At 28.9% G+C, this 16100-nt stretch overlaps 1 protein-coding gene across 4 annotated transcripts in view; it reads left to right on the forward strand.

Annotated features, from left to right (window-relative positions):
• SCAR (wiskott-Aldrich syndrome protein family member 3 SCAR) overlaps positions 1 to 16100 on the forward strand; it is a 76777-nt gene that overhangs the window by 19843 nt on the left and 40834 nt on the right. For all 4 annotated transcript variants that reach the window (XM_075377336.1, XM_075377362.1, XM_075377354.1 and 1 more), the window contains exons 2-3: positions 8680 to 8974; positions 13224 to 13377. In XM_075377336.1, coding sequence (XP_075233451.1) covers positions 8701 to 8974; positions 13224 to 13377 — 428 coding nt within the window. In that variant the 5' untranslated portion in view covers positions 8680 to 8700. The remainder of the gene's footprint in view (positions 1 to 8679; positions 8975 to 13223; positions 13378 to 16100) is intronic.

Genomic DNA, 16100 nt, shown 5'->3' on the forward strand with positions numbered 1-16100 from the left:
GTGTTTACGTTTATATGCAGTTTAATTGTAGGTAGTTTTTTGTTCGTTTTTTAATCCAACTATTATCCGTATATTTTAAAGATTATTGAATTCCTTGTAAAAAGAGATATTCCATCCGTTCATCTCTGTTAAAAAGTACGTTGCAGTCATTTCAAGTTTATAAAGGCATTATAAATATATTTTTGATTTAATTGAAAATTACGCGGTTTGAAGAAACATGATGAGGAAAAATTATTCCTGTAAAGTTTCCATTAATTCTCGAATAAATCCGTAAGAAAAAACAACGATTTTGTAATTCATATTTTTAGTACTAAACACTTAGATTTATTTACCGGGAAAGAAAATCGACTTGAAATTTTTTAAAAACCTTAAAGCCTAGCATAGTTTGATTGAAACCGAGTAGGACTTTGAAAATTCGTAAATTAAACTGTTGGAATGCTGATTGTAATTAAAAGTTTTACCGCAGTTCGGTTTTTAAAAATAAAAAAGTTCGCTACCAGACTAAATCGGGATAACTACTTAAAGTGGAATACAGTTAACAGAAATCTGACTTGTACTAGAATTCGCTTTTTTAACCTCGGAAGAAAAAAGCGTATCTATTCGCTGTTCAACTCCTACTCCTTGAATGATTCTTTTTTGATTATTCATTTTATTTTATAGGTAAATTTCCTGTGATGACCCGTTTTTTTCCAGGTAGTTTGAACAGCAGTTTTTTGAACTAAAGCTTGGATCGCCTAGATTGTTAAACAATATTTTTCGTGTTTTTGTCGTCATATTTGGTTAGTATTGGATTGCTAAAGTCTAATATGTATAAAGCGTATTTTTGTATTCATATTAGTATTTTGCTCGAAAATGTAAGAAAATAGGTAAAAATTAATACATTGCCGTATTTCACAGATCCTTAGCTCACTCTCAGTAGCTGTTTTTGTAGCCATTTCTCTGCATTCCTTCCCATATTTTTATCATTTCGCTGGTTCCCGTCTTTACGTTTCTTACCAACGGATTGTTTCTAAAATTGTTTTTGTATGCTTATTCAGATTTCAAATAAATAAGTAAAATGAAGTTAAATAAAGGAAAATTTAAAAGAATAAATAAAACTCCCTTAAAAACTGTTTAAACATACTTAGAACTAAAATACTAAGAACTGAAATTCTTTAAATTTCGATGTTTTTTTGAATTTTGTCCGATTAAGGATCAGTAATCTGTAAGTTGTTAATATATACAATCATATACTTTTAAAAATATATATATATATATTTATAGTTTTAAATGATCAGTTAAAAGGATTTGCTAGAAATAGGTTTAATTCGGCCAAGAAAAAATGTTCTTCATTGTAACATAATATTACTTAAACGTTTCTTTTATAATTTTAAGAAAGGTTAAAGTGTTTATTTGTAATTTATTCAGCATATTTTATAGATTCATATTGTTTTATATGTATATATATCTGTAAAATATTACAATGTATTGAGCACTGGCGTTGTATTATACTCGTATAAGAGATAAGATAGCAAACCGAATTATTTGCTGTTTTAAGGAAATACGAGGTATATTCATAAAGTAACGACCGTTTGGTCATTTAAAAAAAAAATCGCCATTCAGTTCAAAGCACCTTTTGTTACGCTGCACTAGTTTCTTTAACCCCTTAACCGCTCTGCGTACTAAGTTCACCGCTTGGAAATTGAGATCATTACTTGTAATTATAACGAAAAACAAAATTTTAAATTGGACTGGAAGACTTAATAAATTATTTAAAGTGCTACAAGTAACCAAAAATACTTACAACAAAAAATCTCTCTCGATTAACACTAAAATTAGACATTACAAAACTGTGGTTAAACCAGTAATTACTTATGCGAGCGTGACTTTATTTAGATTAAATCATAAAATAGGACTGAACCTTTGCTTAAAGTTGAACTCGGATTGTTAGAACCTGCATAAACAAAAAAATATAAACAAGAAAATCAGTACAGATTATTGCCTAATAAATTTCTGTACGAAAACTTTGAATCCTTACTTTATACTATGAAAAAGAAGCGAATTTCTTTCTGTACACACTTGTTAAGATTACCGCAGGATAGGATTACTAAGAGAATTATCAATCAATTTTGGTCTATAAAAAATCCGCCATTATGGCTCAAAGAAATTAAAGAAGACATGCAAGAATTAAATGACTTACGAAGATTTACTTAATAAATCCGAAAAATTAAAATTTGTTATTAAAGATCCGATTACAAACTTTAAAGTAAGAACTTTTAATTATACAAAAAGGGTTTAATCAGAAGAGGATCGTAAAGGAAGATCATTAAGAATGACTAAATATTGGGAGAAAGTAAAAGCTAAGAACTTAAAGGCCAAAAGATCGGCAAAAATACTTGAATTATTCTGACTAATGTGGTCCTTTGCGACCTTAAAAGTAAAAAAAAAATATATATATAATAAAAACTATAATTAAATATATATTAAATTATAAATATAATTGAATTTATGTATAAATTATAATTATATGAATTTATAATATAAGATATGTATGTTTAGACCTGAATATATAGGAGTACATACAGTCTGAGTTAAGAAGTGGGATAAATTTTCTTGATCTCTGTTACGTAATAAACTCATCGTCTCTTGCGTATGTATGTAAGGACGTAAATGCGAAATTTATAGAAAGGGATCCGACATGATTTATTTAGAGCGAGCATATTATTTATTATCTTTGCACTAAACGATAAATCTTGTATAATATCCCCATCGCCTGGTAGAATAGACTTAAGTGAATCAAACATATTAAGTATGGTGGATTCACAGGCACACAAACTAGTCTCTTATAAACAGTATTTTTTGTAGGTACAAAGTGGAGGATTTTTTGTACGGTCTAAGTACCGTACGATCGATGTAAATTTGTTTTTAAATTTTAAAAAAAAATTAGTTTAAATTTTACTTTAAGTTTAAATACCTTTTCTTTTTCCTTTTTAGCCTCCGGTAAATACCGTTTAGATAATTCTTCAGAGGATGAATGAGGATGATATGTATGAGTGTAAATGAAGTGTTGTCTTGTACATTCTCAGTTCGACCATTCCTGAGATGTGTGGTTAATTGAAACCCAACCACTAAAGAACACCGGTATCCACGATCTAGTATTCAAATCCGTGTAAAAATAACTTTACTAGGACTTGAACGCTGTAACTCTCGACTTCCAAATCAGCTGATTTGGGAAGACGCGTTAACCACTAGACCAACTCGGTGGGTTAAGTTTAAATACCAATTAAAACGAAACTGTACTTGGCAGGTTTCATTAATATATTTGAATAACGCCTGTAAAATTAATATCAATGAAGTATATTTTCTGTATAAGTGAAGAAAGATCTAACTCTTCGTTCGCCCTTCTTTATGCGTGGTGATGTGTACCCACTTTTAAACCATAGCAACAATCTTGCGTTTTGGCTTCGTGTTCCATTGTGGCCATCATAATTGAACGTTTTTCGTGTTCGATCGTCTAGTGTGAATCTTCTAGTTCGATCCCTTCCGGCGATCATTTATTTATTCATCATCATCGTTATCAGTATTTTTAAAAATTGCTGCAATTGACTAATCTGCATCCTTCCTTTTTGTGTCAGTTAACAAAGTCCAAGGACGATGATAAATGTATTATATTAGAACTTAATAATTTATTTGAAACAAATATGTAGTGTTATAAGGTAATCTAATAATTATATTATTAATATTTATAGGATAATAATTTTTTTTTTGTATCGAGATTATGTAAATTACAACAGAACCTGTGCGTCGTGAATTGTTTCTAATTATCGATTCCATAAATTGGCCTCAAAACTTATTTTTTTTTTTATATTTTCATTTTTGATTTTATATTTTTTACTAACGGCTTTCCAAGACCTTTCTTTAGAAATTTAAAATGCCCTAGATAATCGAATCGCGCTCCTTGTTTGGCGATCGCCGAATAAATTTACTTGGATGCAAATGTCGCGAATCGTGTTTTCTGCGCTGATTTTTCACATAAAAAATTGGTGTTTATGTATACTGTTGACAAGAAATATTGTTAAAAATCGCGACATAAAACCAAATAAATAAACTTGTGTGGATTAAATTAATTGCATTATACATTCATAACTAATAGTATAATAAATAAATAGTAGTTGTATTATACCCTAACTTAAATTTGGCCCATGTAATGGTAAAAATTGCACTTAAATAATACACATAAACTAAGCATTTTGCATGATTTTCTGTCTATTTAAAATTTTCTCCTTAGAATGAGAAAAGGTTGATGAGTGCCTGTTTTATAAAATTTAGTGTTCATACTAGACATTTTATAAACATGGCCAACCCAACAGTAATGCATTTGAAATTTAGTAAAACTCATGTTAAAATAGTTTCCTTAACAAAGTTAGTTGTGAGGCCTTATTATTTAACTGTTTTTGAATTTGTTAGTCATGAGGTTTTTAATTTTTATGAATAATTCTCTTAATATTTATCATTCTTTTTAATCATCCTAGTTGTGAAGTTTTATTAAAAACAGAGTAACGCAGTTCATTGTAAAAAATAAAAACCTAATGATTAATGGTTATAAAAAAATTAAGATTAGTATTATAATCATTAAAATTGGTTATTCAATTTTAGCTGCATAGTATTATTTTGTTTATATATTTGCTATTTAACTCAGCACTCTTAGCTATTTAATCATTTTTCTGGTTTGGAATTTATTGTGTTCAGATATGACTTAAGTTTTCTTGTTTGTGGTTTTGCGCTCAGTGATGCTTGGAAAACATTATTAACTTTTAATTTAAAGAAATCATGATCTGTATGAATTATATCATGTGGAAATCTAATTTTGATTCTTCAAAATCGATTTTTTTTTAGATATACAAAATATTTACATGAGGGTGTCAAAATCATTATTTTGTTGAAAACTGTTCTATATCATTTATGTAATAACTTAGTAAATATAGATAAAATACAATCTGCATTATTAAAAATGTTTTGTTAAAACCATAATATTTTTTGATAATTTGGGGCAAAAAGATTCTAGCATTCAAAGAGATTTAATATAAAAGAATCCTACTATCACTACTCTTTCATCTTGTGTGTGTTTGTAGCATAGTTCCATTTTTTACAGTGAAGTTGACTGGTCTTATTTAAAAATAATTATTAAAATGCCTTATTAACAGGACTTTTTCTTTATTTATATCGAGTTATATATTTTTATTAAATTTATCTGGTGTAAATGTGAATTCTAACTGAACAGCAAAAAATGAAAAATTTTTGTTATTTAGCTGTAATGGAGAAATTGGATCAGTAAAATCATTAGTCAGTCACACAGGATAATATCAAAAAATGATAAAATAGTAACAAACTATAAAGTGGTCGGCTTATCTGCTGCTGATGTAAATGTTTAACCTTCAAAAATCTTCTGTATTACCATCTCTTACACTCTTAAAAAATGTAATAACTGCAAACATCTACATATCAGAGTAGTACCCAAAACACATAGCCTTATATAATATTTTTTTCCTTTTTGTAGTGCAGATACTTGCCCTACAAAAACTGCTTTATTACTAATTCTGTTTTAAGAATTTTGCAAGGTTCAGCTTTTCCCGTTTTCATTTGTATTCACGTATAAAATAAAATAATGTTTGTTTTTACAAAATTAACAAAAATAAAACCATAACAGCTTTTTCAGTTTACAGTACCTTCTTCAGGGTTTACAAAAAAACAGATATTTCTGTTTGTAGCACCTAAGGAAGGTACTATGTACCGCATAACTGTTAGGGTTTTTTTTAGTTAATTTTGCGAAATTCAAATAATATATTCGTTTATTTTCCTTTGTTAATGTGGATTTTCATCAAGTAATGGCTTTGTTCATTGATTTTATTCACCAATCTCAAGCTGTCACCAATTCTTTATGTCTGTCACCTTTTCACTCTTTAGTTCTAAATTTAAAGGCCTCAGTTTTATCCCTTGACCATTGTTCAACATAAAGCACTCACTACTTGATAATAATATTTCCAAGAATGTCTTCTAATTCTTGAATCTATGGTTATTATTAGCAGAATGTTTTTCCATGAAAGCCCTCCTTGCACATGTCAGTTTGCTTTTGATATTTTCCTTATTTGTTATTTCATTATTCTCATTTTTATTTTACTAACTTAAATTAAAAAATTCTGCAAATTATAATATATTGTATTCTTTTATCTTAACATTAATTCTTTATTATCTACCTTTCTGTCTCGTGTCATTAACCTTGTCTTATTTTCATAACCTTCTTCTTAATTAGCTGTCCGTGTATTCAGATTTCTTCTGGCTAATTTTTTGTTTATAACAGAAAGTAGTGCCATCAGCAAATAATATCTGTTTTTTCTCTTTTTGATCAGTTATTCAATATTTTAAATTTTCCTTCAATTCCAACATACAAAATAAAAAGCATCAGGTACAGGCTGTCACACTTTTTTTTTTTGAATCATGTCTTCTTCTCTTCATCTCCTGCTCTAGTAACAATTGTTTTGACCTGTTTGTTAGATTACTCTGGGATATTCATAGTCAGTATTATTTCACTTAATTGTATTTACATAACAGGTAGTTTAATAATAATATGTAATAAAAATTGAGATCATGAATAAATTTTGTTTTCCTTGTCAGGAATCCCATTATTACAGCTTAAGTGTCAGTAGCTCACCAGTAGAGTTGTCTAGCTTGATGATGTAGGCAATTGGAATCTGCAAAAGTGTAATCTTTCACGAGTCTAGACTTACTCCAGGGTACACACAGATTTTACTTTTAATGTTATGCTACTTAATTACATATTTACCTAGAATCTGCACTGCTGAAAATAATGCTGTTGTCTGTATATTTAAAAAAAAAATTCTTTTTGAAGAAAATAATCAGACAAAAAAAATTGCAACATTGTTGACATCTGCTGTTTTTGTGTGAAAAGCAGTTAATAAGAATTTATTATCTATAATTCTTAGTTAAATTACTATTGCCATGGAAGGGAAATGGCAATGCAGTTTTCTGAAATTTTGAACTTTAAACATCTACAAAATAAAAGTGGGTGGACATAAAATTTGAAATTGAATCTATGAGGGTCATTGTAATTAAAAAGACAAATTGCAACAGAGGAAACCTATTTTATCAAATAAACTGAAACTGTCTGAGATTCAAGTTGGCACTTCTGACATAGAAAATATAACCTATTTGAAAAGAATTTCCATTATTATAACCTCTTTTGTTTATTTGAAAATGTTGGTTCCGCTTGAATGTATTACTTAAAATGGGTGTGTTGTGTAAAATTTTTATTTACTGAAGGTGTAAAACTGGCCAAAAATTCACTTCAGATGTTAAAACAGTATAGTAACAAGTACATTAACTGTGCAAATTCTTATTAGTTAAACAGACAGAATAAGTGTTGCTAATTTTGATTGTAGTGGAGGTTGGTTTAAGTTTTGACTGATGCTTTGTGAAATCACATTAATGATATCATTCGCAAGGACCAAAGCATAAAAATTTTGGAAATTCCTAAAATTTAGCATAATAACTTGTGATAGAGCTTGGATTCATCATTTTATTCAATCCTAATATCATATGGAATTGAAACATCCGAGTTCACCCACTAGGAAAAAAACCTACTCATCAGCCAGCAAAATGATGATGTTAATGGTATTTTGGGATTATAAATTTATTACATTTATTTGTAAGAACAATGAACAATCATCTGTAAGTTCCATTATAACATCCTAGAAAATTAAAATTAAACTTCCAGTAAGAAGGAAACTTCCTGGTTCTCTCTCAAAACATGTAATTTTTCTGTTTGATAATGCCTCCCCTCCATACTGCTCAAAAGAGTGAGGAAGCTGTTTAAAAGTTGGGTGAAGAGGTGTTTCAATCCCACACCATCAGAATTTTTTTGTTTGGTTCTCATGGTAGTTTTTATATGGCACCAAGAATCTTTCAGACAGCAAAGTGAACAATTCTTTACTACTAGAATAAGAAAAATCACAGTAAGATGAAACAAGGGTCTAATTGCCAAAGTTGCATTCATTTCATTGTCATTTAATAAATAATAATTTATTCATTTTACATTTAATGTATTACGTCTAAATCTTGGACAAATGTGAATTTGATGATATTTTTTTTATAAGTAAATATATTTTTCAAAGCTTGTGATTGTTTTATGAAAGAAAAGGTGTATTTCATTTTTAAAATTATACATATCCCTCTTTTAGAGTTTGCTAAATTTATTTTAAAAAAAAACTATTTTAACAGATCTTTATTTTCTTCAGTAACTAAATAATTGTACAAATATAAAAGTGTGTATTATTTTTTCCATAATAAAGGATTGTGTTGCCATTAGACCACTGTACCATTAAGTAAAAAGAAAAGTCAAAAATTTTTTTGTTAATCCTAACGGATAATATCTTTTTTATAAATTTTCAACCAAACACATTCGCTGTTTGAACTGTTCCAACTTCACATTCGCAAACAACTTGGAACACATTCGCTGTTCCAAACTTAATGGTTGTGAAAAAGAATAGACTACAATACTGTGTTATTTTTATTTTCATTAGATGGAAACTTGCCAAGCACAAATACACTCAACTTAGATAAACAGTCTAAAGCAATCTCATTAGAAATTAAATTAATTGAAATTTTTTTATTGATTTGTTACAGATGGTGGCGTGAAGGTGGAGTATGCCACTGCCAAAACGAGTTGTTGAGCCAGTTTATGTGGCTCGAGGTACTATCCCAGAGGATTTTCCTCTGCCTTCAGAGCTAGAGGCAGCCACCAATGGGACTTTAGCTAATGCAGTTCGACAGTTGTCCAGTTTGAGTAAACATGCTGAAGATCTTTTTGGGGAGTTAGCAAGAGATGCCCATGTGCTGGCAGCACGAGCTAACAGTTTACAAGCTCGTATTGATAGACTTGCTATCAAAGTAACCCAACTTGATAGCAATGTTGAAGAAGGTAAAACTAATTACTCATAATATTAATTAATTAATTTTAAATTTATATCCAAGACAATCATAAATTTGTATTAGATGTTAATTACACTTTCATTTTATCTATTGTATGGATGGTTTATCCAAATTTTATCCAAGTCACTTGCGATTTGGCTAGCTGTTTAGATATTACTATGATCAAATTGCCTTATTATTTTTTTATGCAAAAAGTAACTTTTGGTGCCACAGATTACAATTTAAAGTATAGACAAAATTATAACATTGTCTTGTAAAAAAAAATGTCAGATACATTGAAACAAATTACATATTTATTTCTTGTCTCATCCAATTTTGAGTGTATCCCACATAAGAATCCCATCAAACATCTGAAAAAATTAGATGCATTAATGAAATCTTGCCATAAGGAGGAATACTTTTCTAATGTTTCTGTAAGTGTGTGTTGTTAGACTTTCATATTTCATTATGTACGCATACTTACCTTAAAATTCTGAATTTGATTTTCCAATCTGATTTTCTTTAAAATGTTTTAACCCATTTATAAGTATTGAAACCCTTCTTAACATATACAAGTAACAATATCTTGTTTTATTGATTTTCAGCTGATTTCTAAATGCTTAAATTACCTCTTTGTTTCAAGTTGTTTATCAGACCAACTGTACTAATTGTTCCTTCAGTGACTGCAGTCACTGAGGGAAAGTACTTTTCTATTTCAAGAAAGAATTTCAAGTGTGAACCTATTATATCTTTTAAGATATTACAGGACTACGCATTATCAAATTTATTTTCTTCAAATAGTTAAGAAAATAATATTCTTGCTGCCAAAAATGAGAAAGTTTTACTGAATTTTCTTTTGTAGAATCACAAAAAAAACTATGAAATGTTTGGAAACAATCAAATGGCTGGAATAACTGTTACAGTAAGTTGTAGTGCTGAGTTAGCTGTTATGACTACTGTAAGTTTTTTCATACACATTTATAAAACTGTTTCTGGAGTGATAATAATGGGAGATATATTGACAAAACAGAGCTGGAGAGAGAATTATTGACAAAACTGGAAGAAAATAACAGGAATATTTTCCCCACTGTTGTCACACTGACAGGCAGACCTTGTACATCTTACGTTTCCTGTGATAACAATATTGTGTTTGTTGTTGACAGTTGACATAAATTTATCCCAAATGTAGATACACAGCATTAGAAAATAGAATACATATACTTTAATTTACAAAGTAGTCATGTGTATTTATGACATATTACACATAAGTAAAAAATCTGATGTGGACACCACATGACTAACTTGTACGTCTATTAAATTACATATACACATTTTTTTCTCCACTTCATTTAAACCTGTTTTATTTGAAAGTGAGTTACGGTCCTTCAATTCTTCAGTAAAGTGGACAGTTACACAATTCCATTGTGGTGTAAACCACATTGCATTACTTTTTTTGTGATGTCTGTATCAGCATTTTATATTAGTTTTTAAACCTTTGTAAAAACTTTGAATTAAAATGTAAAAGTTCATGAAATTTTATTTTGCCAATGTCTGATTTTTTTTAATTTTTTTCTTATTGTTATTATTGAATTATTATTTATCATAAAACTTTTTCAGAAGTTAATAATTATTAATAAATCAATATATTTAAATTTAAAAAAAAAAGTTAAAAAAATATATGTATATGAAGTCTGATTCGAACTGATGTCCCATCACCTTGTAAGATCCAAATATTCCAATAATTTAAATTTTATTTGGCTGTAACTCTGGAATCAATGAAAATAAGTACCACTTATGATATCATTGAAAAGCTCTCAATGAGGGCTTATTACTGCAGTTAAGAAAAAGTTCAAAATCCTAATTTTTTGGGTTTTGGCCTTTTTTCGACACTTTTGGGCCAGTCAATTGCAATCAAAAGGGGAGGTGCACAACTTGATGTTACCACAGTCCTAAATTTCAACATTCTATTGTTAATTGTTTTTGAGTTATGCGAGATACATACATACATATGTCACACAAAATAGTCAAAATGGATATTTCCGTTGAAATCTGAAAACTGAAATTTTCCACAATCATAATACTTCCTTTATTTCGTACAAAGAAGTAAAAACAGTTAATTATTTTCAGAGAAAATTACCTTCAGTAAATATTATTTTAATAGGTTTTTAAATTGTTTTATGCCATATTGTCATATGGCATAAAAATTCTGACAATATAACAATATGGCATACAAAATCCTTTTATATTTAATAAATAATTAACTGAGGAGTTTTGATAGAAGATATATAAAAATTATTTTAACTAACAGTGGTAGCATACAGTAAAACAATAAGAGATATCAAAAGTAAACCTAAAAATATGACTTATTTATTTGAAAAGAAAATCAGCAGTTAAAATTAGATGTATGATGCATTACAGAAAGTGAAACAGTGTATTAAAGAATAATTATATAAACATTATATATTTTTGTTATCAAATATTATTATTATTTTTTTTTTTAACAACATGATATTAAAAATCATATTAGATACTAACTGTAAATACAAATAATAAAAAATAATGTTCTTTTTTTATATTAATCTCAATCTTTATTAGGTGCTTGAATCAGTGCCTTTTCCCATATAGTTCATTTTTTCCACTTCATCTCCTGTAAGATCTGATTTCCAGTAATAAGTTCTCAGAATTTTTTATAATTTTCTGAAAAATGTTTTTTTTTTAAATAGTAGTTTTTTTCTAAAACTGTGTTATTTTGATTGATAGATCCGCAATTTATGATTTAATTCCTAGTTATATTTTCAAAAATTTTGAAAATTTTTTAATTAAAATATATTCTCCAGTAGCATCTTGTAATTTGAGTCAGATGTTGATAGTACCCACTGTACAGCGTTCGTTTATTATGAAAATTAAATTTAAAGGATTTTAAGTTAAAAGTAGTAAAATAATTTTTCAGTGAGAGCAAAATGGTTATTGTATTCATCAATCAAGTGTATTGTAAATCAAGTATTTGATTGTGCTTCAGCATTACTAATTGTACATCATGGTGCTTGTAATCTGCCTTTTATTGTTTATGAAATATTAACAACATAGAATCTGTTATGTGATATTTGTGTCTAATATTTCATTTCTGTTTCAGTATAGTAATGTAACTAATAAAATTGAGGGCAAGAACCATTGTCTTATTGAAACAGTAATTGTTTGAAGTTGACAAGTCATTCTTAAATGAGAACAAAGCAGTGTGTAGACTTGAACCTAAAAAGGAGTGACTCCTCTATGAATATTCTTAATATTACACTGAGGCTGGTTGGGGGAGAAGAAAAAATATTATAGACTATACTATGATATTATACTATAGATATTATAGACAAGTGGGATTTTCAGACATATGCCAATTAGTTTAGGTATTAGAATTAAAGGATCAGGAAAGTAAGATGAGCCAGTTCTAAACCATCTAACAATGTTAATATGGTTAAAAAAAGAATGAGGATAGGTATAAAATTGCTCTTACATTAAAACTTGGTGGTTGTGCATTGTTGATGGATGTTAATGAAGGTTGAAAAGTTATATTAAGTATAATTTTAAATATGGTACAGGATGCAGGTGGAAATAAAAATGTAAATAGAGTGGAAGTTAAAAAGCCTGGAAAAATGAAATTGATTGATTGTGAATGTAAAAGATTTAGGGAAAGCGGAGTTTTGGCTGCCTTACTTTGTACAATAAGGTCAATTCAGAGCAGACTATAAGTGTTTAGAAGTTAAAAAGTTTATAAATTTATGTAAAAGAAAAAATCCAAATTTTAAAAAGGCTTAAGGAAAAAATTTCAGAATGTGAGAGACTATGGATTTTGGGAAACTGGTAAATATTATTAAAAAATTGACCTTCAATCAGTTTGCAGCCTTAAACAACTGTCAAAAGAGTGGCTTCCCCTTTTAGATAGATATCTTTTATTGTTTTGGTTTCTACACACATGCAAACTTGTGGTACACCTTTGTTACTTTTATTATGCAATCTTTTCCACTTAAATAAGATCTTAATTTATAATAATTAATTTTAGAGAAAATATTAGAGCATATATTAGAGAAAAAATATGTAATTCCTTATATTTTTTCTGATTGAAAAAATGAAAAATATAATCCAAAAACTGAAGCAAAATGAATGGTTTGATGAAGGTTAAGTGATTGGTGGTCTCAGTTTTTCCTTTTTTGCAGTGGTGAATTTTTTTCAATATTATGTATTATTAATAACATTTCTTTTTCTTTTAGTGTCGTTGCAAGACATTCATATGAGAAAAGCATTTAAAAGTTCGGTAATATTTGATCAAAAGGTGGTTTCCAGAGATACTATGCCTACCGCCATGCTAGAAACATACAAGCTTTGTGACAAGCCTCCACCTCTTGATAAATTAAATCCATATAGGTATGTCTATCTTACTGTATCAAGAGTGCATTTTTTTTTTAGAAATAATGTAAGTTTTATGCTGTTATATTATTGATCCTACTTCTTAAATTGCATTTAACATATTATTGTGGATTTTCTACATGATAAATGATAAGTCTTCCCTTAAGTAACAAATCATCAATCTTATGAGAGACCTTTTTCACTGAGTATCACAAATTGTTCTTTCTGAAGAGAATGCAATTATTTTTATTTTCTTTAATCATTGTTTGTGAATTTGTTTCTTTTTGTAGTTATTATAAATAAATTTATCAAACATCTGTTTACTAGCTGATGTAATACTTAAAACTGTTGAATGTACTTTAGTTCATTGACATATAATTTTGGCAACATGGGAATAATAAAATAGTTCAGAAATACTCTCTTATGTAACTTGTTATATTTTATTTCTCACTAATTTTATTTTAGCAATACATTCATACAGAATCATCATTTATTTATAGAATTAAAAATTTTATATTTTAATTTTTCATCTTGACACATTGTAAAGAAATTTCTTTGAACAGATCTTGACATTGTTTTACAATTAGTGATAAATTAACATATCAATTGTTAGAAAATGTTGTCACTTAGCAACTGTTCATTACACTCAGATATAAATATCTGATATGAACTGTAAAACCTCCATGGTTGTTCAGTGAATAAATTCATGTTCATCAAAATTTTCAGTGTGTATTTTTAAAATAAATTTGGTTTTTTCTACATAAATTCTTTATTAATTAATTGAACAGTCACATTTATTCATTGAGCCATGTTGGGCCTACAAAAGATTCGAATCTTTAAGATTCGATCTTTACAAAGGGTACTCAAGTTCCAGGTCAATATCCGTGAGAGTAGACATTTAAGCACAGGTAAAGTTCAAAATTCATTTAAAGAAGTATTGAGTTGTGGAGAAAAAGCTGGATTAGTTTTAGGAGTTCATACATTTGATTATGATACGACTGACTCATACTTCAGATTGACAGCATCTGCAGAAAGATTTGATACTTTGTATGGAGGAAGGATTACACAACTTCTAAGAATTGCGAAGCCAGTACCAAGATTAGGAAAAGCAAAAGTGTTTTATGGGCTGCATAAAAAATTCATTGCTGTAGCAATAGTTGGATTAGGTGATGAATCTTATGGTTATAATCCAGTTGAACAGTTAGATGAAAAAAAAGAAGCCATTAGAATCGCTGCAGCTGTAGGTGTTAGAGCTTTAGAAGATCTTGCAGTTCCAAAAATATTTGTGGAAAGTTTTGATCATGCCGAATCTGCTGCTGAAGGAGCCTGTTTGGCATCATGGCTTTATCAAGAACTCAGAGATGTACGCCACAGAAAATATATTAAAAAAGTAGAATTATTTGATTCCTGTGATTTTACTGGTTGGAAAATTGGACTTCATAAAGCTGCTGCACAAAATCTTACACGTCTTTTGCAAGAAACTCCTGGAAATAACCTAACTCCATGTATATTTGCTCAGACTACTATAGAAATGCTTGCTAAGTATGGTATCAGTGTAAATGTAAGAATGAAAAATTGGGCTAGGTTAAGAAACCTAAATGGGTTTTTGGCTGTAGCTAGAGGATCATGTGAACCACCAGTATTTCTTGAAATTCTTTATGAAGGTTGTGACCCATGTGTCAGTCCAGTGGTTGTGATAGGTAAAGGAACTACTTTCAACAGCGGTGGAATCTGCTTGAAAAATAATAAACATATACTGCATGGTCGAGGAGATATGTTAGGAGCTGCAGCTGTTGTTGCAACATTTCGTGCTATTGCTGCATTAAAGCTTCCAATCAATGTATTAGGTCTACTGCCTCTTTGTGCAAACTTACCAGGTGCATCTGCTTATAAACCAGGTGATATAATTAGATCATATAATGGAAAAACAATATTGGTCGAAAATACTGCATCTGAAGGTCTTATATTGCATGCTGATACATTAGGCTTTGCTCGGGAATACAATCCTAAATTCATTTTGAACATTGGAACAATCGCCCCAGATATGGTCGGAGCGATGGGTGAAACAGCTAGTGGAGTTTTCAGTAACAATGACAGTCTCTATGAAATGATGCGTATTGCTAGTATTCATACAGGAGATAGAATCTGGAGATTTCCTTTGTGGTCTTATTTTGAAAGTTATACAGAAGCTAAAACTGGTGATTTTTCCAACAAAGTTACTAAAGGTGTGGGAGGTGGAGCTTGTAAATCTGCTGCATTTCTTAAAATGTTTGTTCCTGAGGGTGTTGATTGGATACATATTGACTGTTGTAATGTCTCTGTAACAAAAGGAGACTCTTCTGTTTATGTCAAGAGTGGTATGTCTGGACGACCAACAAGAAATTTAATTGAATTCTTAGCCCAACTCTCCTGCAGAGAGGTATAAGTACGTAGACTTTTTATGTTTAAATTTTTGTTGAATTGTAAACAAATGTTTTGCTGTTAAAAAATATTGAGATAAATCTGTGCTAAATTTTAATAACTTGGAATTATAGTTACCATTTTTGTTTTCTCATTCATGTGTATGTTCTTTATAAGTTAATATAGCATATTTTAATCTGATAAAGAAAGAATGTTTGTAATTTTTATTTAATTTAGAATATATCTAAATTTTTTCTGCTTTAACAATTACCTTTCTGCCTAATGAGAGATTTTTTCATTAATAACTTTAAAAAAACTTGAGACTGCAGAAATACATCATT

This window comes from Lycorma delicatula, chromosome 1, assembly GCF_047948215.1.
Source record: "Lycorma delicatula isolate Av1 chromosome 1, ASM4794821v1, whole genome shotgun sequence".
Lineage (NCBI taxonomy): Eukaryota > Metazoa > Arthropoda > Insecta > Hemiptera > Fulgoridae > Lycorma > Lycorma delicatula.